This window comes from Callithrix jacchus, chromosome 22 (genome assembly GCF_049354715.1).
Source record: "Callithrix jacchus isolate 240 chromosome 22, calJac240_pri, whole genome shotgun sequence".
Taxonomy (NCBI): domain Eukaryota; kingdom Metazoa; phylum Chordata; class Mammalia; order Primates; family Cebidae; genus Callithrix; species Callithrix jacchus.
Genome location: NC_133523.1, coordinates 31,495,017 through 31,516,666, shown reverse-complemented (window position 1 = coordinate 31,516,666; position 21,650 = coordinate 31,495,017). Strand labels below are relative to the sequence as shown.

Below are 21,650 nucleotides of genomic sequence, written 5' to 3'. Positions count from 1 at the left end.
GCAGCCTCCAGGAGATGGAAGTGCCCTCTAGGACCTAAGCCAGGCCCACAGTTGACAGCCAGCAAAAGGCCAGGGCCCTCAGTCACACAGCCAGAGGAAAATGAACTCTGCCAATAATCCGGATGAATTCAAGCAGATTCATCCCCAGTCAAGCCTCCAGATGAAAGTGCAGCCACTCTGTGTCTGACGGCAGCCTTCTGAGACCTCAGAGTAGGACTTAGCTACTCTGAGTCCAGTGTGCCTGGACTCCTGATCCACAGAAAATGTGAGATCACAGACCCATGTTGTTTTAAGTCATTTAATTTCTGGCAATCTGTTTTGCAGCTACAGACAACAAATACATGCACCCATATCCCTGGAAGGTCCTGGAAGTCTCCTGCAGCTTTAGCAGTCGTGGGCATGGTTCCAGTGGGTGCCAGGGGCTTCCTAAGTCATACCAGAAGGCTGCTGGGCCACTCGTGGAGCAGGCTGGAAGCTGGGCAGTTGATGCCCCAGGAGCAGTCCTTAACCTCGAGGGACAGGAGTGGGAGCACCCAGCTTCCTCACCCCTCTAAGGCACACTCTACACATCCTCTTGGAGGTCCCCAGGGGTAACATTCACAGGTGCTGGGGATTAGAGTGACATCTTTGGGAAGCAGTATTCAGCCCACCCAAGCAGTTGCTGGCACAGGCAGCATATATCAGGGCTCTGGGGGTGGGTGTCTTCTTGGTGCATGGACATCAAGGAGGTCACCAGGGCCAGATTGTATGGGACCCTGTGGGCCAGGGTAACGGCTGTGGGCTTTGAGATGAAATGGGAGCCATGGAAGGGTTTTGAGCAGTGGAGAGACATGACCTGATGTCCACTTAAAATGGTGATTCTCCTGAGATCAGGAGTTCGAGACCAGCCTGGCCAACATGGAGAAACCCCATCTCTACTCAAAATACAAACATTAGCTAGGCGTTGGGGCAGGCACCTGTAACTCCAGCTACTTGGGAGGCTGAGGCAGGAGAATCGCTCAAACCAGGGAGGCAGAGGTTGCAGTGAGCCGAGATTATGCTACTGTACTCCAGCCTGGCTGATAAAGACAGACTTCACCTCAGGAAAAATAAAAAAGAAGAAGGCCAGATTTTGTGGCTCACACCTGTAATCCCAGCACTGTGATTCAGCACTCCTGAATCACAAGGTCAGGAGTTCGAGACCAGCCTGGCCAACATGGTGAAACCTTGTCTCTAGAAAAATACAAAAAATTAGCTGGGCATGCTGGCAGGCGCCTGTAATTCCAGCTACTTGGGAGGCTGAGGCAGGAGAATCGCTTGAACCCGGAAAGCAGAGGGAGATCATGTCACTGCACTCCAGCCTGGGCGACAGAGCAAGAAGACTCTGTCGAAAAATAGAAAAGTGGTGATTCTGACAAGGTGGGCTCCCGGTTGGGGAAGGAGTAGCAGCCGCCTGGCATGTGGCCAGCGGTACAATGAGATACTTTCCTCACCAAGCAGGAGACATGCTCAGGCCCAGCCTTGCCACCCTCGCCTGCACCACAGAGTACAGCATAAGACAAAACATGCCCCAGATTCCATTTTTAACCATCCCATTCTGCCCTCTTCCTTTTCTTGTTGGAATTTTTTAACTTCTTGGGGGAAAAAAAAAACTTACTTATAAATGCAATTCCAGGCCGGGCGTGGTGGCTCAAGCCTGTAATCCCAGCACTTTGGGAGGCCAAGGTGGGTGGATCATGAGGTCAAGAGATCGAGACCATCCTGGTCAACATGGTGAAACTCTACTAAAAATACAAAAATTAGCTGGGCATGGTGGCGCGTGCCTGTAATCCCAGCTACTCGGGAGGCTGAGGCAGGAGAATTGCCTGAACCCAGGAGGCAGAGGTTGCGGTGAGTCGAGATCCCGCCATTGCACTCCAGCCTGGGTAACAAAAGCGAAACTCCCATCTCAAATAAATAAATAAATAAATGCAATTCCTTGCTATATGGCTCTTCTACTCTGCCAGAGAAAGTAAAGGAGAAAATATTCCCTTTTTTTCTAAAGCTGTAGAAATGTAGACAAAGCTTCCAGTAGCCCATATGTCACCTTAGAGCGAGCTCACGAGCCGTGTGTCCACCTCTCACTCCTCTCCCCTCTTCCCACAGCCTGGCCCAGCCTTCCCAGAATTCACTTGTGACCTAATGCAAACTGGACCACAGGAGTGAGTCCAGGCAAAGCCGGCAAAGAGGCCAGTGGCCCGGCCTGAGCCACCAGGTGGGGCACACCAGTGCCCAGAATGGCTGGTGTGAGCCTATGCCAAGGAGGGTGTGGGGGTGGAAGGGAAGACCCCTTGTTCCCCAGGGCAGCTGGGGCTCCCTGCGAGTCCTGCCTCACACACCTGCACGTGACCATAACCTTGACACTCATCAGACCTCTGCAAAACAATCCTCATCCACTGCCCTGACAGGAAGCCTGGGCAAGATGCCAAGTCGTATTTACTGCGTTTATGAGAAACCAAGACGTGGCTATTTATAGCACTTTGATTTGTCTGCCAAGTGAGAACTGGGTAAATGCAATGACATCTTATGAGTGGAAAGTAGGCAATGCCGTCTGCCCCTTACCACAGACAACAGGCACACCTTGCTGCGTGAGCTCAACAGGTTCTCACACCAACCTGTGGGCACACTGCTGACCACAGACCTCATTCTGCAGTGCAGAAACCAAGGCTTGGGAAGGGACAGTCACTTGCTTCATGGACAGTGTGTGGCAGGGCTGAGGATGGAATCCAGGCGGACTCTTAACTCACCCCGGCAAGCTCTCTCAGCTGCACGGTCCACAACCCCACTTCAACTCCTTTAAAGATAAAACTCTTCTAAATTGTTTGTGGGACTCTTTGGAAACATTCTACCTGTTTCCTGCCTTCTTTTTTCAACCCTATCTCTTCTTTCTGGCCCACTTCCTTCCTCTTTGATATTAAAACACGGTTTTTTTTTTCTTTTGAGATGGAGTCTCACTCTGTTACCCAGGCTGGAGTGCAGTGATGCAATCTCAGTTCACTGCAAACTCCACCTCCCGGATTCAAGCGATTCTCCTGCCTCAGCCTCCCAATTAGCTGGGATTACAGTGTGCGTTACCACACCCAGCTACTTTTTGTATTTTTAGTAGAGACAGTGTTTTGCCATACTGGACAGGCTGATCTCAAACTCCTGACCTTAAGTGATACGCCCACCTCAGCTTTCCAAAGTGCTGAGATTACAGGCGTGAGCCCCCGTGCCCAGCTGAAAATGCTTTCTTTCTTGTCTCTCGTTTCTTCATTCCTTTCTCCCTTCCTTTCCTCTTTTTCCTTTATTTCTTTATCTCTTTTTATCAAGGCAATAAACACAATATTAGCAATCGCTGATGGTTAAATGATCTCACAAGTATCCCAAGTCTTCCTCGCCCAGTCTCTGCTGATTCTCCACTAAACACCACGATCCCCCGCATTTCACACACACAGTGGGAATCCCAGGGCGGCTTTTCCCAGCTGAGTCCCCCATGCATAAGGCATATGGTTAGTCCCGTCACTGACACCCATGGTGCTGTGGCCACTGCAACTGAAATTCTAATGAGTGCACCAGAAATGCATGGAGAAAGTGCCCACTGTTGAGGAAATCTGATGTTCGACTTGCCCTTACTCCGAGGTGACCTTCTGTGGTGGGCGGTTTCCGGAGGGGTCCCCACTGCCTTTCCTGGGGTCATCTCTCTGTGCCTAAGTTTCCCCTTCGGCAAAATGGGGTTAGCACTGGTAGCCACCTCATTCTTGCTGGGAGGATTCAACTGTAACGTGCAGTGCTTAGAACAGTGCCTGGCACAAAGCATGTGTGTCACGAATGTTTCCTGTTGTTGGTGGCGTTAGCGAAGCCCTCTGCCTGGGTGTGCCCACGGGGACCATTTCGGACCGCAAGCTGAAGGCTGCCCTGCAGGCAGGATGTCCAGCCCCCACCGGTAGCCTCCAAACCTTGATCAACTGCTCTGATTTTATTGCCTCTCTGCCCAGATATCATCAGTGGGGGCGTGGACGCTTACAGGAACCCTTGGGGTCTCGTAAGGGGCGCCCTGCAGATTCTAAGAGCCACAGCTTCTGGCCTCACGTCCTGACTGCCCCTCACCCCCAGCCTGGTTGGGCATGCTGGTGTTGCCACAGTGCCCAGCCACCGATCTCTCCTCCGACGCCTCTTCCTTCCTCCAGAGGCAGGCAGTAGTCACATTTCTGCTGTCATGCATCTCTCACAATTTCCACTTCTTTTTTTTTTTTCAGAGGCAGGGTCTCATTCTGTTGCCCAGGCTGGAGTGCAGTGGTGCAGTCATAGCTCACTGAAGCCTTGAACTCCTGGGCTCAAACAATCCTCCCACCTCAGCCTCCTGAGTAGCTGGGACTACAGACACATACCACCATGCCCTGCTAATTTTTAATTTTTTTTTTTTTTGAGACAGAGTTTCACTCTTGTTGCCCAGGCTGGAGTGCAGTGGTACGATCTTGGTTCACTGCAACCTTCGCCTCCTATGGTTCAAGTAATTCTCCTGTCTCAGCCTCCCAAGTAGCTGGGATTACAGGCACCCACCACCATTTTTATATTTTCATATTTTTAGTAGAGACAATACAAAATTTTAGTAGAGAAAATACAAAAATAAAAACTTTGATATTTTGAGTTTCACCACGTTGGCCAGGCTGGTCTCAACCTCCTGACCTCAGATGATCCTCCTGCCTCAGCCTCTCAAAGTGTTGGGATTACAGGCATGAGCCACTGAGCCTGCCTAATTTTTAAAACTTTCTGTAGAGATGAGGTCTCACTATGTTGCCCATAGTGAGACCTCATCTCTACAGTGCTGGTCTCAAACTCCTAGCCTCAAGTGATGCTGCCACATCGACCTTCCACATGGTGGGATTACAGGCGTGAGTGAGCCACCATGCCGGGCCATCTCCACATTTGTTAAGGAGATGTTTATGCCACTGATTTGTGATTCGTCAACGTTACCACAGAGCCCTTCTCTGTTGACTACCTGGGAGGCGGAGGTTGCAGTGAGCCGAGATTGTGCCATTGCACTCCAGCCTGGGCAACAGAGTCCAACTCCATCTCTACATAAATAACTAATAGAATAGAATAGGAAGAAAGAGGACAGATTTTTCTTTCTCTCTCTACCAAATGAGGACGCGGCAAGAAAGTGGCCATCTGTGAGCCAGCAAGAAACCTCTCACCAGGAAAGCAAAACACCCAATTCCTGCTCCTGGATTTTCCAGCCTCCAGGACCAAAAGAAATTCCTGTTGTGTAAGCCAGGAATTTAACTCCTGCAGGCAGAAGCCAGCCCTGGCTCGCTCTCTGGCCAGAGTCACCTGGCACCCACCTACCACCACCCTGTCTGCCCCACACTAGACTGGCTTCCTTCACCTTATTCCCTGCCTTGCTTTTTAAATTTTTCGTTTTTATAAACGAGATCTCACTCTGTCACCCAGGCTGGAGTATAGTGGTGCAATCACAGCTCCCCACGGTCTCAACCTCCTGGGCTCAAGCAATTCTCCTGCCTCAGCCTCCTGAGTAGCTGGGATTATAGGCACGCAGCACCACGTCCAGCTGGTATTTTTATTTTTGTAGAGTCAAGGTATCACTATGTTGCCCAGATTAGTCTTGAAGTCCTGGCCTCAAGAGATCCTCCTGCCTCAGCCTCCCAAAGCGGTGTGAGCCACCGAGTCTGGCCTTTGCTTTGTTCCTTGAGGCAGCCCTGCCTCCTCTTTCCACTCCCCTGTCCCAAATGATCAGAGACCCTAGGACAAGAACCACAGTGCTTTACTATTCATCTGAACAGAGGGGATAACTTGAGGGACAGCCCCCAGGCCCCAGGCAGCCTACAGGGCAGGCAGGGCTAGGGGAGGTAGGAGACTCGGAACCAGCAGCCCCGGCTCCAGCTCCATCGTCTGTGTCTTCCCTCTCCGGCCAGGCTCTTCGAGGGGATGCAGGAGGCTGGGCACGGTGAACCAACAGGGGGCTCGGTCTCAGGGTGCCCAGTGGGTTGTCGGCCCCTGCTTCTGATGGACTCACCTGCAATAATTCCGGCATAACTGGGACAGCTGCCTGCACTTGCCACCTGTGGGTGAAGGAAATGGTTCAGTCACGAGCTGGAGCTATATTGATTTCTTGTTGTGTGTTCTGGGGCTGGGGAACCAGGTCGATCAACCCTGCCCCTTGGGAGCTTTTCAAAGGCAACTCCATAAACAGGTGATGGAGAAACACGCTGAGAACAGCTGGTGCTGGGTTCCTGCGAGAGGCACTTCCCACACTGGAACACAGATGAGCCCTTTGGAAACTCTTGTTATTTTGTATGTCACTTACTCGTTCAGCATGCATTTATTATGCACCTACTATGTGCCAGGCACTGATTCAAGCACTAAGAACACAGTTGAGGACAAAGAAAAAAAACCCTGGTAGAGTTGTCTTTCTAGGAGGAAAGACCGACAAGGAGAAAAATAACACAGTCAAATGTACGAAGGTGCTGTGTGGGATGGTGTTAAGTTCTACGAGGGGAAATAAGGCCAGGAGGAGGCACAGAGACCTAGGAGCTGACCTTATCCTCACAGGGATGGCTCCTGGGGCTTCAATAAGGAGGTGACTTTTTTTTTTTTTTTGAGTCAGAATCTTGCTGTGTCGCCCAGGCTGGAGTGCAGTGCCGCAGTCTCAGCTCACTGCAACCTCCACCTCCTGGGTTCAAGCGATTCTCCTGCCTCAGCCTCCCGAGTAGCTGGAATGACAGGCAGGTGCCACCACATCCAGCTAATTTTTGTATTTTTAGTAGATTTCACCATGTTGGCCAGCTGGCATCGAACTCCTGGCCTCAAGGGATCCACCTGCCTCAGCCTCCTAAACTGCTGGGAGTACAGGCGTGAGCTACTGCACCCCGCCAAGAAGGTGACATTTGAGCAAAGGCCTGAAGATGGTAAGGGAGACACCTGGAGGAAGGGTGTTACAGGCAGAGGGAACAGCAGTGCAAAGGCCTTGAGGTAGGAGGACACAGATGGGCTCCAGAGACCCATCTGTGGTTGGTCCAGAGTGAGCAGGGGGGGACTTTAGAAGCCAAGGGGACAGCGGGAATTCAGTGGTTCATGCCTATAATCCCAGCACTTTGGGAGGCTGAGGTGGGAGGATCACAAGGTCAGGAGTTTGAGACCAGCCTGGCCAATAAGTTGAAACCCCATCTCTACTAAAAATACAAAAATTAGCCGAGCGTGGCGGTGGGTGCCTGTAGTCCCAGCTACTCAGGAGGCTGAGGCAGGAGAATCGCTCGAACCTGGGAAGTGGAGGCTGGAGTGAGCTGAGATCATGCCACTGCATTCAAGCCTGGGCAACATAGTAAGACTCTGTCTCAAAAAAAAAAAAAAGCTGCCACCCTTGCCCCCTCCACCGCCTCAGTTCTCAGGCCCCGTCTCCTTCTACGCTGCCCCAGCCTACTCTGTCCTGGCCACTTCGCCTCGTCCGCTGCTATTGCCATGGGCTCAGCTCATTCCTGCTTCCAGGGCTTGGCACTGGCTGCCCTCTCTACCTGGTGACTCATCTTCTCACCATCAGACATCACTTCCAATTTCACCACTCCAGGGAGAGCTACTTGCCCCACCCCTCTTCCCAGTCACTCTGCTTTATTTGGCAAATATCTTCCTCTGTGTCCACTCATTCATACGTTTATTTGCTTATCATCTTCTCCCACCCAGATGTGATGCCCTGAGGACAGGGACCAGGGTTGCCTGTCCCCACCATGCCCCCAGCATCACCCAGCAGAGGTTTGGCACAGAGTAGGTGCCCACAAATATTTACTGTTGGAAAAATACATGGCCCCAGAGCTAACGTTCAGGCTCTGCCCTCACACAAACCTAGGTCCAATCCTTCACTGATTCTTTTTTTTTTTTTTTTGAGACAGAGCCTTGCTCTGTCACCCGGGCTGGAGTGCAGTGGCATGATCTCAGCTCACTGCAACCTCCACCTCCCAAGTTCAAGTGATTCTCCTGCCTCAGCCTCCCGAGTAGCTGGAATTAAAGGCACTCACTACCACGTCCAGCTAATTTTTTTGTATTTTTAGTAGAGACAGGGTTTCACCGTGTTAACCAGAATGGTCTCGATCTGCTGATCTTGTGATCTGCTGGCCTTGGCCTCCCAAAGTGCTGGGGTTACAGGCATGAGCCACTGTGTCCAGCCAGATACATTTTTTTAATTAAAAAAAAAGAGGCCGGGCATTGTGGCTCACCCCATAATCCCAGCACTCAGCAATTTGGGAGGCCAAGGCGGGTGGATCACGAGGTCAGGAGTTCAAGACCAGCTTGACCAACACGGTGATACCCCGTCTCTACTAAAAATATAAAAAAATTAGCTGGGTGTGGTGGTGCATGCCTGTAATCCCAGCTACTCAGATGGCTGAGGCAGAAGAATCGCTTGAACCTGGGAGGCGGAGGTTATAGTGAGCCAATATCGCATCATTGCACTCCAGCCTGGGTGACAGAGCGAGACTCCATCTCAAAAAATATATATGTTTTTGTAGACACAGGGTCTTGCTATTTTTCCCAGGCTGGTCTTGAAGTCCTGGGCTCAAGCCATCCTCCACCTTAGCCTCCCAAAGTGCTAGGATTATAGGAGTGAGCCACCATGCCTTGCCAGCAAATGAATTCACTGACTCTTATGTGCTGTGTGACTTTAGGCAAACTTCTTAATTCTCCAAGCCTTAACTTTCCCACTGGGGTGAGAATAGGGCCTGGCACAAAGTCAGGATCAGTACACACATGTTGCACGACTGAGGCAACAGTGCTTGACTCTCAGATTCAGTGAGGATCAGGCACACAGTAGGAATCGTATCTTATGGTTATTAGAATTCCGCCTCTCCCCTTAAGGCAGAAAAAAAAAAGTAGCTATGCTCATTTTCTTGATGAGGAAGTTAGACAAGAGAGGTAATGAAACTTGGCATCAGTTATATAGATTAACTGACAGCTTGTGTTTTATTTCAACCACAATATTTTTTAAATCTTAAAAAAAAAATTAGTTTCTCTGCTTGTTATTCTGCCTTTGCCCCACAGCTTCCCCTCCCTGCGTCGGGCTGTGGGGCCCTTGCCCTTTAGTTCAGCGTTGGCAGAAGCCAGGGGGTGGGAGGAGAGGGAGGTTTAGGTATCTAATCCCCATAGCCCCTGCTCCCTTCTGGTTTGGTCACAAGTGAGGCAGTGGCTGAAACCCTCTTCCTGAGGCCACAGCTCCTTCCAGCAGCCCCAGCTCCAGTTCCATCTCTTGCCAGGCCCCCTGCAAAGCCAGTACCTCCTCTTGCCCCTCAGGCTGGGGGATGACAGATCCCCATCCTTGCTAGACATAGGACACTGCACCATCTAATTACCCTGCCCGTACCTCCCAAGACATCACTTTATTAAATGTTCTCCAGTTAACCCTTTGCAGGTCCTTCTGCCATCTGCCATGATCCTGATTGACACAGCTGTCAACATTTGAGTACCAAAAGATTTTACAGAAACATTAAGCTCTTAAAAGAGTAGTTACTCTGGCTGCTCCAAGCCCCTATTCTTGTTAGATTGAGTGGATCATGAGGCATCTAATCTTCAGTTGTCTCCTCCCCACACGTCCTTGTTCAGCCCTTGCTCCCTAACAGGCCTGGGTGCAGTGAGTTTGTGACTGCTGGGGTGGTATGCTGACTGTCAAACCGCCCTTAGTCTCTAACCCTCCCTGTCAGTATCCAGGTCCCTTGCCATGTGACTTGCCTGTCTTCCCATCAAGAGGGGGAGTCTATTTCCTTGAATGAAGCCTGGCCTCATGACTTGCTTTGACCTATGGAATGAGGCAGAAGTGATAATGGCCAGTTCCAAGCCTTCATGCATTCATTTTCTGTCTCTCTTAGACCCCTGCTACCACCACCACCATGTGAACAAGCCCAGGCTAGCTTAGTGAAGGATAAGATGATGAGGCAAAGAGCCAAAGTGTCCCCAGAAACAGTCTCCTGCTGACTCACAACTGAACTCAGATGCAAGAGTAAATCCAATTGCAAACAGAAGAACCACCCAGCTAAGCCCAGCCTACATTTCCATACTGTGGTCTTGAGAGCTCAATAAATGGTCATCATTTTAAACCACTGAATTCTGTGGTGGTTTGTATGGATACCCAGCTAATAGATACCTCATTTAAAACAAAATTGCCCAGGGGCCTTTGAGAACCCAGCCCTCAGTCATAGTGCAAGCCATCCTCTCCCGGTCTTGGTGCCCTTCCCACCCAACTCCAGTTCTCACTGGTGAGGATGATGATGCCTGTGATGAACAGCACAGCTGCGACCAACAGTCCCCGTTTCCGCAGGGTGTGTTCATCTGCAGAGAGAAAAATGGAGTGGTATAGTCAGAGGGGCCTTCACCTTTCCTTCCCCAACATCTTCCCATGGATAACTTACCATAGAAAAAGGGGTCATCCTCATGAGAACCTGGAGAGGCAGACAAGGAGCAAGTCAGGGTTCAGCAAAGGTTGGTGAAGTGAATGTGTGAATGGCAGCCAGGAAAAGGGGACACCTGGGTACCCTTAGAACAAAACCCAAAGTCCTCACCATGGCACACAATCTGGCTCCCATTATCCCTCTAATCTAATTTCCTCCCCTACTCCTCACTCCCTGCACTCCATTCCTACCGGCCTCCCTTCTATTGAATATGCAGGCACCTTCTCACCTCAGGGCCTTTGTACTGGCTATCTCCTCTACCTGGAACACACTTTCCCTAGACATCTGCATGGCTCCCTCCTTCACTCCCTTCCCAGTGGGGCCCTCCCTGGTTTTGTATATGAAATACAGGTTGACTCTCCCTAATCCCCAAATCCAAAATCCAAAATGTTCCAAGTCTGAAACTTTCCGACATCACGTCAGAGGTGTTTGAACCAGGGCAACTCCATCTTGAGCAGTGGCTGGGTAAAATAAGGCTGAGACCTACTGGGTTACATTCCCCAGAGGTTAGACATTCTTAGTCACAGGATGAGACAGGAGGTCAGCACAAGATACAGGTCATTAAAGGCCTTGCTGAGAAAACAGAAAAAAGCAGTAAAGGAGCCAGTTAAAACCCACCAAAACCAAGATGGCGGTGAGAGTGACCTCTGGTCATCCTCACAGCTCATTATACACTAGTTATAATAATACATTGGCAGGCTAAAAGGCACCCCCACCAGCGTCATGACAGTTTACAAATGCCATGGCAATGTCAGGAAGTTACCCTATATGGTATAAAAAGGAGAGGAACCCTCAGGTCCAGGAATTGCCCACCCCTTTCCCAGAAAACTCATGAATAATCCACCCCTTGTTTAGCATATAATCAAGAAACAACCATAAAAATGGGCAACCAGCAGCTCTTGGGGCTTCTGTGCCTATGGAGTCGCCATTCTTTATTCCTTTACTTTCTTAACAAACTCTATGGACTCACTCTGAATTCTTTCTTGTGCAAGATCCAACAGCCCTTTCCTGGGGTCTGGATCAGGACCCCTTTCCAGTAACAGTCTGACATGACATTGAAAGGAAATGCCCATTGGAACATTTTGGACTTCAGATTTTTGGGTCAAGAATGCTGAACTGGTAAGCATAATGCAACTATTCTAAAATCTGAAATCTAAAAGACTCCTGGTCCAAAGCATTTTGGATATGGAATATTCAACCTGTATGCCCCAATCACTCTCTAACCCTGCTTTATTTTTCTTGGTAGCAACTTAAAATCAACTGATATATAATTATTATGATTATTACTAGTTGTATTTCTCTTACCACTAGAATATTCATTCCATGAGGGCAGAGATTTTGTCTGGCTTGTTCACCATTGTGTCTCTGTCCCCTAGAACCTAGCCTAGCATACAACAGTTACTCAGTGAATATTTGTTGAATGAATGAATGAATGAGCTCTCTATATGACCCATGGGCATATCATTTCCATTCATTCATTGGGGGTTGAATGGGCAGGCAGTGGAGGATAAGACCACCAGGGAAAGGATCAAATTGCCTCTAGAAACAGAGCTCCCTGCTGACCCACAACTGATCTCAGATGCATAAGTCCAACTGAAACCAGAAGAACCAGCCAGCTAAGCACAGCCTAGATTTTCAAATAGCAGAAATGAAAGCTAAATAAATTGTTATCCTTTTAAGCCACTACATTTTTAGGTGGTTTGCCTGCAGCAATAATTTATACATTCATTTATCTATTCAGACATTTATCATATGCCCACCCTCTGCCAGGCTTGAAGTCATTTACTTTCCCAACACGTGTTTACTGAGAACTATTCTGTGCTGAGCTGCATTCCAGATGCTGGAAATACACAGTGAACAGAAAATAGCCCACTTCCAGTCTGGGGAGGCAGTTACTGACCAGATGGCTCGAGGGTCTGGGGGTGTGTCCGGATGTCTGTTCTTGGGGATGGTCTCTCTGTTCTTGTTGTGGTACCTTTGGTGGGATGAGCTGAGAGAAGTGGCCGGAGGGCAGGAGTGAGCCATGGAGGCAGAAACAAGGGTTATTACTGAGAGTCTGCATCTGGAAGAAACCCCTCTCCCACATCTACATAGCTGGTGTGCAAGGTCAGGAGTCCCCCTTACTCCATACCTATAGGTAGTAAGTAATGGCAGACCTTGAAATGCTGAAATAAGAATGTACTCCCTGCTTACGACCATCTGCCTCGATCCCCTAGGGACTCCTGACCCCTCTCCTAGGACCTCCTGGCCCACCCTATAATTCAAGAGATAAAGGAACTAGACAACACCTGGCAAGGACTCTGGCCCGGCTACATAGACTGGAAAAACTCATTAAACATTCTGAATATTGGCCAGGTGCAGTGTGGCTCATGCCTGTAATCCCAGCACTTTGGGAGTCTGAGGCGGGCAGATGACCTGAGGCCAGGAGGTCAAGAGCAGCCTCGCCAACATAGTGAAACCCTGTCTCTACTAAAAATACAAAAATTAGCCAGGCGTGGTGGCACACGCCTGTTCCAGGTGCTAGGGAGGCTGGGGCAGGAGAACTGCCTGAACTCAGGAGGTGGAGTTTGCAAAGAGCCGAGATTCTGCCACTGCACTCCAGTCTGGGCGACAGAGCGAGACTCCATCTCAAAAACGACAACAACAACAAACTATTCTGAATATCACCTCTGCCCCCAGACCGAAAATACCAAAGGTTCTCTTGAAAAAAGAAATCAATACCACCAAAGAAAAGGCCTGCCCCCTGGCACTGAGAAGTGCCCCCACACCACATCCGAGGCCTCCATGAGAAGCCAGCAGGCAGAGAAGCTCCCTGATGAAACCCAAGTTCCCGGGAACAATCTCAGTGCCCCACACCCTAAATAGGAACTGGCAGCCAAGGATTACAAGATGTTCCAGGAATGCATCGCCCAGAGGAAGGTATAAGCCAGATCAACGGCAGAGACAAAGACGCAGAGACCACAGGAGTGCGAAGGACAGCCACGCTGGTGTCTGGTGCTCATGCACCCTGGGGCAAGACAGTCTGGACTCAAATCCGGGTCCTGCCACTCAGCTGCGTGGCCTAAGACAAGCTGAGTAACCTCCCTGGGTCTCAGTTCCCTTTCCTGTATGATGGGAGTAATGACAGTTTCCACCACACAGGGTGATCACGTGCATCAAATGACTTAATACACAAAAGCTTAGCCGCAATGCCCGGCATGAATAAGCTCTCAGCAAAAGTCAGCCATTGCTCCTATTGTCTGCTCGGCACTCCTTCCTTCTCCTGGAACAGCTCCTCCTTTCTTTGGTGGGGAGTGGAGGGGGACTGCCCTCTCTTCCCAGTTATAACCCAGGCTACAGAAGGAAGCATGTGACCCCAGTCTGGTCCTTCCCTGAGACCTTTCAAATTCCAAGTAGGGATAATGAGTGACAGCTAGGTCACTATCTGCCCCACTACATTCCATATGTTGAAGCCCTAAGCCCTGATGTGATGGTATGTGGAGCGAGGGCCTCTGGGAGGTCATTAGGGTTAGATCAGATCATGAGGATGGAGTCCTCATGATAGGATTAGTACCCTTTTAAGAAGACACCAGAGAGCTCGCTTTCAAGCTCACAAGCCCACTCACATGTGGAGAGGACATGGTGAAGACAGCAAGAGCGTGGCCGTCTGTGACCCAAGCCGAGCCCTCACCAGACACACCCTGCTGGCACCCTGATCTTGGACTTTCCATCCCCAGAACTGGGAGAAATGAATTCCTATTGTTTAAGCTACCCAGTCTGTGGTATCGTTACGGCACCTCAAGCAGATTAAAACCCTAGGTGAAGCCTGGAAGCTTTGAGTGAGGAGGTGACATGAGCCATTTCTTCCCTAGGTGGAAGAGAAGCAAAGGGAGAGGAGGAAGAGAGCCCTGGGGGCTTTCATGCCCAGCCTCTAGGCAACCCAGAGGCTCAGCAGTGACAGCCATTTGTCCCTGATGAATTTCAGTCACATCTATCCAGGAACATGGACCAAATACATAGAGCAACTCGGGTCAGCAAAGACTCAGTAAATTAATGCAGAGGTGTGAGAATGCTTTATCAATTGAGAAGTGTGGACACGGCTGCTATCCCCCACCCTCCACAGGTGCACTTTTGTACAAAATAGAAAAGTTCCCTCCTACAAGGCACTTTATTTCCGTCTGTTGTAGAATTGTTTCAATAGACAGATTCTGTAAAAATAAGATGCTTTACTGCTATCACTAGAAAGCTAGAACAATTATAAAGACCCACATGGGAATGGCATGGCCTGAGAGATGGCACTCTTGTTCACTGCCCAGTCTGCACAACTGTACATGTCTCTCAGCCTGGGAGTGGCCTAAGCTACAATACTTTCCAGTGGGAGGGCTGCCCCTCAAATAAGGATCATCACACAGGCATTAGAGGCCATCTGTTGCCTTATCTTAGCTCAGTCTCCCTTATTCCCACACCTTCTGGTAATACTAACTCACTTGTCCAGAGGAAAATCCCCTCTTCCCTGACTCTTGCTCTATGTGGTTCAGGCATGCCTGGCTGAGCCTCTTCTTTAGCCCCACAGTGGGGCACAAGACTCAGGCCTGACCAATGAGAGCAGCTCATTTCTCAGGCTCTCATTCGTTCAGACATGAGCATGTGACTCCAACTGGGCCAATGAGAGTCAATTCTAGGGCTCAGGCTAGAAATAATGGGAAATATTTTGTTTTTAGCCACCAGATATGTGACCTAAAGTTAGAACTATCCATCTCTGCCATTAAGAGGGGCGAAGTCAGCTGAGAATGAAGACAACAGAACCAAGAGAGGGAACAAAGCTTAAGCTCTTTGATCCAGCTATGCCTGAAGTTGGCTACTGCTGGACTTTCCAGAACTTACAGAGCCAATCAGTCGTGTGTGTGTGTGTGTGTGCGTGTGTGTGTGCGCACGCGCACATGCACGTGCATGTGCGTGTTTAAGGTGAAGTTTCTATATTTTGCAGCTGAAAAGCTCCTGCTCTAACATTAAGGAGATTTACAAAACGGAAATATCCACAGGCACATTTCACAGCACCAACCCTCTGAGGAGAACTGACGGAAAGAAAACTCCGAAGTCCATCAGTTAGGGTAACACTGCACACTGCACGCTGCCCCTGGGGATCCTTTGCTGCAGATTAGCTTAATCAAGACTCTTGGAAGTCCCGCCATAAAGAAACTTAAACTCAGGGTTCCCCAAATACCTTTCACCACAAACCAACACTTTCTTTTTTAAAAATGTATTAACAATTCCCCACAGGTGCACTGAGAAATGTACTGAGGGAAATGTTGGCCTAGATAGAGAATTAAACAAAAACCAGAGGCTGCTGCTGTCAGCCCCATGTTCTACCTGCTTTGGTGCTCCTGGGTGTCTCTGGATCTGTAACTAGAGGCCCATCCATTCCTGTCGGTTGCGCGGTCTGGGTCTGGGGTTGTGGTGTTTCTGTTCAGGTCAGAAGAGGAAGGAGGGAAGGATAAGAAAAGAGTGAATCAGGGACAGGCGGTTCCATAGAACAGCAAGAGGGCATGTCCCTCCAACAGGCTGGCAAAACCCAAAGATGTTAATATACCAAGTGTCACTGTAGGGGTGGGAAGGGGGACACACTCCCACACACTGCTGGTGGTGAGTGAGGAAATGCGTACAGCCATTAGGGAGGGCAACTTTTATTTTTATTTTTATTTATTTATATTTAAGACAGAGTCTCACTCAATCACTTGAGCTGAAATGCAGTGGTGCAATCATAGCTCACTGCAGCCTTGAACCCCTGGGCTCAAGTGATTCTCCTGCCTTAGCCTCCCAAGTGGCTGGGACTACAGGCACGTGCCACCATGCCTAGCTAATCTTTTTGTACTTTCTGTAGAGGATAGGTGTTGCCGTGTTTCGAGGCTGGTCTGAAACTCCTGGGCTCAAGTGATCCATCCACCTCGGCCTCCCAAAGTGCTGGGATGACAACGGGCATGAGCCACCGCGCCCAGGCAGCAGGAGGGCAACTTTTAAAACAATTAAATGTTCATGTCCTTTGCCCTGTACTGTCTGGGATAAAAGCACAGGCTCTGGTGCCAGGTTCCCAGACTTCAATTCCAGCTGCGTCCCTGACCTTGTCTGTATAAAATGAAGATAATTGTAGTTTCTGCTTCTGAGGGTTTGCGTGAAGGCTGAATGAGTTAACATACATGAAATATTTAGAAACATCACCAGCACATAGTCAATACATATTCTAAGTGCGTTTGCCCAAGGGGGAAGGGACAAGATTGCTCATCGTGGCGCTGTGTGTAGATAGAAAAAGCTAGAAACAACCAACATGTTCATCAAGAAGTGTGTGACTACAGGAGCTGTGACACGGGCACCTTGTGGAATACTAGGCAGCAGAGAAAACAAAGAGTCTTTATACAGTAAGGTGAGAAGAATTTCAAACATGCTACTGCATGAAGAAACAAAGCGAGCTGCAGACCAGTCACACCGTGTCCTTAAGCTCACACGCAAACACAGCACACAGCCAGAGTGTTTCCTCCAGGTAATATACATGTCATAGTATAATCGGGGAACTACTTCAGTGTTCACTGCAGGGACCTCTCAGAGACAGAGGGAGAGAACGAGGATTGCAGAGGGGAGGTGACAAAGGGATTTGGTTTTGCCTACAATCGTTTTATTCTTTCCAGGTAGAATGTGTTTACATACCACTGTGTCATTAAACGCCGACTGAAAAAATTAGGGAGCAATTTTTTCTTTTTTTTTTTTCTTTTTTTTTTTTTTTTGAGACAGGGTCTTGCTCTGTTGCCCAAGCTGGACTGCAGTGACGAGATCTCGGCTCAGTGCAACCTCTGCCTCCTGGCTCAAGTGATTCTCCCATCTCAGCCTTCCAAGTAGCCAGGACTACAGCAGTATGCCAATGTACCCAGCTAATTTTTGTATTTTTTTGTAAAGATGGGGTCTTAATGTTTTGCCCAGGCTGGCCTACAACTCCTGAGCTCAAGCGATCTGCCCCCCTTGGCCTCCCCAAAGTGCTGGGATTATAGGCATAAGCCACCACCCTTGGCTGGGAGCACTTTTTGAATTATACTCCAAGAAAACGTTCAAAACTTACTCAAAAAATTCAAAAAAGAGATCAGAGAAAAAGATAAAAGAAAGAAAGAAATGTGACTGGCACACAGAAACTTTCTGGGGGTGTTTGCGAAGTTCTGCTCCTTGACCTGGTTGGTAGTTACACAGGCATTCAATTTACAGTAAGTCATTATCTTGTAAATTTATGGGTTTTGTATTTTTCTATCTGCATGTTAATTTCACAATTTCAAAAGTGTTTTGATTTTTTTTTTTCAAATACTAAATAGAGTTGGCTGGCTGCCCTGCCCAAGGTGAACGAGGGCATTCAGAGCCGGGGGTATGGACTGAAGCTGGTGACCAAAGACCTCGAGTGTCAGAGGAAGAGGGGGAGCTTTGTCCGCCCTTGTCCCCCAACACCTGCTCCTGCGCTACTCACCATCAGCAGGCCAGGTAGGGATTGGAGGGGTGGGCTGGACTTCTGGGTAGATTGCATCTGGAGTCCAGAAACAGGGGGTCAGGGAGAGAAAAGGAAAGAGAGAGAAGTGGACAAGATGCATGAATGGAGGCGCCAGAGACTCCCATAGCATCTCAACTTTAATGTAATAGAAATGGCTTAACTAATCCAGCCATTTGCTAACTGCTGAAATGTGCTACCCATATACCTGAAGTAAGGGTACTTCAGGACCTCACGTCCCACGGATGCCACACTACAGCTCCTTCTTCAGGATGCTGGCTGCAAACTAGCTTTCTCAAGACTCTGAGAAGTGCTGCCTAAAAAAAACGTGTTTAACTCAGCTTCCCAATGCACCAGCTCTGATAACAGCCCCCAGAACTTTCTTTAGGGACCATCATTCCCTGACTCTTGGTCCACTTTATTCAGCGAGGCTGATAGCAGCCCTGGTGGAGGTTGGGCATGGGACCCAGGCCTGGGCAATCAGCTTTCTATGCCTGTGGCCACAGTGGTCAGCTCAGGGATATGATCTGAGCCTGGCCAAAGACAACTCAGTTCTGGGACATTTGCTGAACTGGGGAAGGGAAAGTCTCTTGCTGGGATTCTTAGCAGGCAGGATGAATGCCCCAGGCTTCAAGGGCCCATGAGAGAAGACTCTGCCTGAAAATGAAGCCAACACAGAGAAAACAGAACCCAAGGGTAGAAAGAGGTTCCTGATAGCAACATTTGAGCACCTAGATCAAGCCATGCCTGAAGGTCGGTATCTAGCCTTTTTTGTTACATAAATCCATAAATTCCCTTGTTTGGTCCAAGTTTGGGATTTGTGTTGCTGTTGTTATTTGCAATGATAGGATCTTGATAGAAGTGTCCCTCTTTCCTTACCTGGGGCTGGGGTCAGAACCTGAAAGCCTACAATATTTGGGTCTGCCGAAGAAATGGATGTGGGCTCCTTCGGCGTCTGTCCTGGGGAATCAAGGATGAGAAGTTGGGAGGGAGCCTGGTCCTCCTCTTCCCACCACCTCCACCCTCCCCTCCCTGGTGAAACACTGGGGGTCCTGTCTGCTGGTGGAATTGCTCAGCTTTGGCTGTATCAATCCATAATTCTGGAATTGTTTTCAGTTATGCTAATGCCCGGGAACCCTTCTTCTAGGCCCCCTCCGGCCCATCCCTGTGGAATGGGAGAGGCAGTTTATGTGGAATGGGTGAGCCCAGGTGCTAGGGTCAGCCAGGTCCCTGGCCCCAACAACTTCCTTGCTGTTTGACCTGGAACAAGTGAAGTTCTTTCTCTGGGAATCAGTTGCCTTATCTGCAAAGCAGGGATGATAATTGAATCTATTTCGCAGGGCTATAGATAGGGTAAAGGACACGGAGCAGGGAAAGGGCCTCCCACACTGCTTTCCATGTAGTCAGTCCTGGATACCTCCACTGCCCCCATCCTGGCCCTGCCTCCATCCCCTCCAGCCTGGACATCCCAGCAGCCTCCTCCCTGGCCTCCCTGCTCCAGTCCCTGCCTCCACAATCTGTTCCCACCTGCAGCCAGAGGGAGCCTGGGAACACCTGAGTTTGGTTGGGGCCCACCTGGCTCAGAGCCCTGCCCTGGCCACACCACACTCCATGTAAAAGCAAAGCCCTAGCGTGGCCCATAAGTCTCCCTCCATCTGGCCCCTGCCACTTCTCTCTCCTCTGTCATCCCACTCTGCCCCTTCCTTGCCCTTTCTGGTCCCAACTTAGCCACCCCACCTGCCTGCTATTCTTCAGACATACCAGTCAACACTCGGCCCAAACACACCTGCAAGGCCCACTCCCTCATCTCCTTCAAGTGTTTGTTGGTCCAAATGTCACCTCCTCAGTGAGGCCCTCCCTGACCATCCAGTTGAAACAATCCCCATTACCTCTACTTTTCCGCAAGCACATATCACCTCCTAGCACACAATATAATTTACTAACTTGTCTCTCCCCGATAGAGGGTAACCTCTTGTTTTATTCACTGCTGTTTCCCCAGTGCACAGAGTATCTAGCACATAGCAGGTGCTCAATAAATTATTCCTCAAATGACTTAATGAGTGCACAAAAATCATTTTACGAAGGAAAAATGAGGGGTGCTGTTAGTGGGTGTGCGCTCTGGGTTCTGGGGGCAGGAAGGACAGTTGTTTTCCCAGCTCCTCCACCCACTGGCCTCTGACACAGGGCACTTGCCTTTGCTGAACCTCAGTTTCCTCATCAGTAAAATGGGCATGACAACAGATGTGACTGACAGAGGCAAAGCCTAACCGAGCTAACGCACACCACACCTGCCATGCAGAAAGCATGCAATGGCCCCCAGCGGCTCCCGTCAACTCTTTGGACTAACCCCAGCTCAACCGCTTTGCCTAACTGTCTGATGCCTGGGAACCCAGCGATCTGCTTTTCTGGGAGCCCAGGTTTCTTGGCTGCTGAGTAGAAAACCGACACCAATCTTCTGGCCAAATCAAACTAAGTGAGTTCTTCGTGGAGGTGAAATTGGAGGATGCTCTCAGCAGGACAGGCCCTGGCTAGACTCACTGGAAGCAGCCACCAGGATCTGAGGTGTCCAAAGAGGGTGTAACGTCGCCCCGCTTTGGGGATCCCCACTTCCTGGTGCCGGCTCAGGGGCGGGACAGGGCATCCACACTCACCAGCCAGCCACCCACCCCACAGCACACGTAGGACCGGCCTGGCTTGGGGCTCTGGGGCAGGGTGGAGGCCAGGGATGGGTCTTACCTCTGGTGGGGAGAATCAGGCCAACGATGGTGAGAAGACACAGGCGACCAGAGGGCGACATCTGTGGGACCAGGTGATGCTGGGGTGAGCCATGATGTCAGTGAGGCCGACCTGGGGCCGCCCCGGGGACCCTGCAGCCCCTTCCCTGCCCTGAGCAAACACCTCTGGCTTCCAGGACCCCCTACCAGGGCTGACGGCTGGCGTCAGGGGCAGGCGGAGGGTCTCAGTGGTGGAGATACCTAACCGTCACCCTGCTTCCTTCCTCTGCAGGTCCCCAAAGAAAACAAGAAGCATCAGATAAATGGGTCTCCCAGCAGCTGCAAGGGCCGGCGGGGCCTCCTGAAGCACCTCCCGGCGTCTTCCGCCGCACTTACCCCTCACTGGGACTGACGCAAGGAGGGGACTGGGGCAGAGGAGTAGATAGGAGACCTCTTCCCTCCCCCAGGGGCCCGGAGCCCAGGAGTCGGCGCGGAGGGGAAGGAGGAAGAGTGAGTAACGCCTCCTGCGCTCAGAGGAAAAAGTGAGTTGGTGTCAGGGGCCGCCTTGCAGGGATGGCGCGCTGGGGAGATGAGGCACTGGTCCGAGGCGGGTGGCGGAGAGCTGGGGAGACTGAGGCAGGCGGGCGGGAGCGAGGCAGAGAGGCCCACTGCAACCCAGGAGAGGAGGCAGAGAGATGTGGGCGTGGATAGGGGCGGAGAGGCGCGGACGGGGCCAGACCCCTGCCCACCTGAGCCCGCCCCTGGGCAGAGGGGCGGCGGACGGAGGCGGTGCGCGAAAGGGACTTACGTCGGAGCTTGGGGTCCCGAGCCGGCAGCCTCGTGGGGAGAGGGACGCGGCGGTGGCTGCTGCGTCCAGGCGGAGGGTGTGGCCAGGGGAGCGCGCGCGGGCGGGGACCCAGACGGGCTCAGTCATTTCCTCTCGGGTTTCCTGACTTCAGAGCCCGGGTGGGAGCAGGAGGGGGAGACGCTCAGGGC

At 50.5% G+C, this 21,650-nt stretch overlaps 1 protein-coding gene across 6 annotated transcripts; it reads right to left on the bottom strand.

Moving 5' to 3' along the window:
* Positions 1-5,763: 5,763 nt before the first annotated feature.
* FXYD5 (FXYD domain containing ion transport regulator 5) lies at positions 5,764-21,542 on the bottom strand. 6 transcript variants are annotated; one of them, XM_035286372.3, is made up of 9 exons: positions 21,463-21,542; positions 20,677-20,755; positions 18,820-18,900; positions 17,923-17,979; positions 15,795-15,887; positions 12,346-12,435; positions 10,407-10,436; positions 10,252-10,326; positions 5,764-6,080 (listed from the first exon to the last, which is right to left on the bottom strand). In XM_035286372.3, the coding sequence occupies exons 2-9, from the start codon at positions 20,735-20,737 to the stop codon at positions 6,031-6,033; spliced, it is 537 nt and encodes a 178-aa protein (XP_035142263.1). In that variant the 5' UTR covers positions 20,738-20,755; positions 21,463-21,542; the 3' UTR covers positions 5,764-6,030. The 6 variants fall into 6 exon arrangements, with proteins under 6 accessions (XP_035142263.1, XP_035142265.2, XP_054106254.2 ...); XM_035286374.2 differs by having other exon boundaries at positions 20,677-20,737; XM_054250279.2 differs by lacking the exon at positions 17,923-17,979.
* Positions 21,543-21,650: the final 108 nt, after the last annotated feature.

Coding starts and splice junctions, on each gene's coding strand:
- FXYD5 (XM_035286369.3), bottom strand. CDS start 20,737: ATGTCGCCCTCTGGTCGCCTGTGTCTTCTCACCATCGTTGGCCTGATT. Junction 15,888..17,922: donor CCCTACCTGGCCTGCTGATG/GTGAGTAGCGCA, acceptor TGACCTGAACAG/AAACACCACAACCCCAGACC. Junction 12,436..15,794: donor ACCCAGGAGCACCAAAGCAG/GTAGAACATGGG, acceptor CACTTCTCTCAG/CTCATCCCACCAAAGGTACC.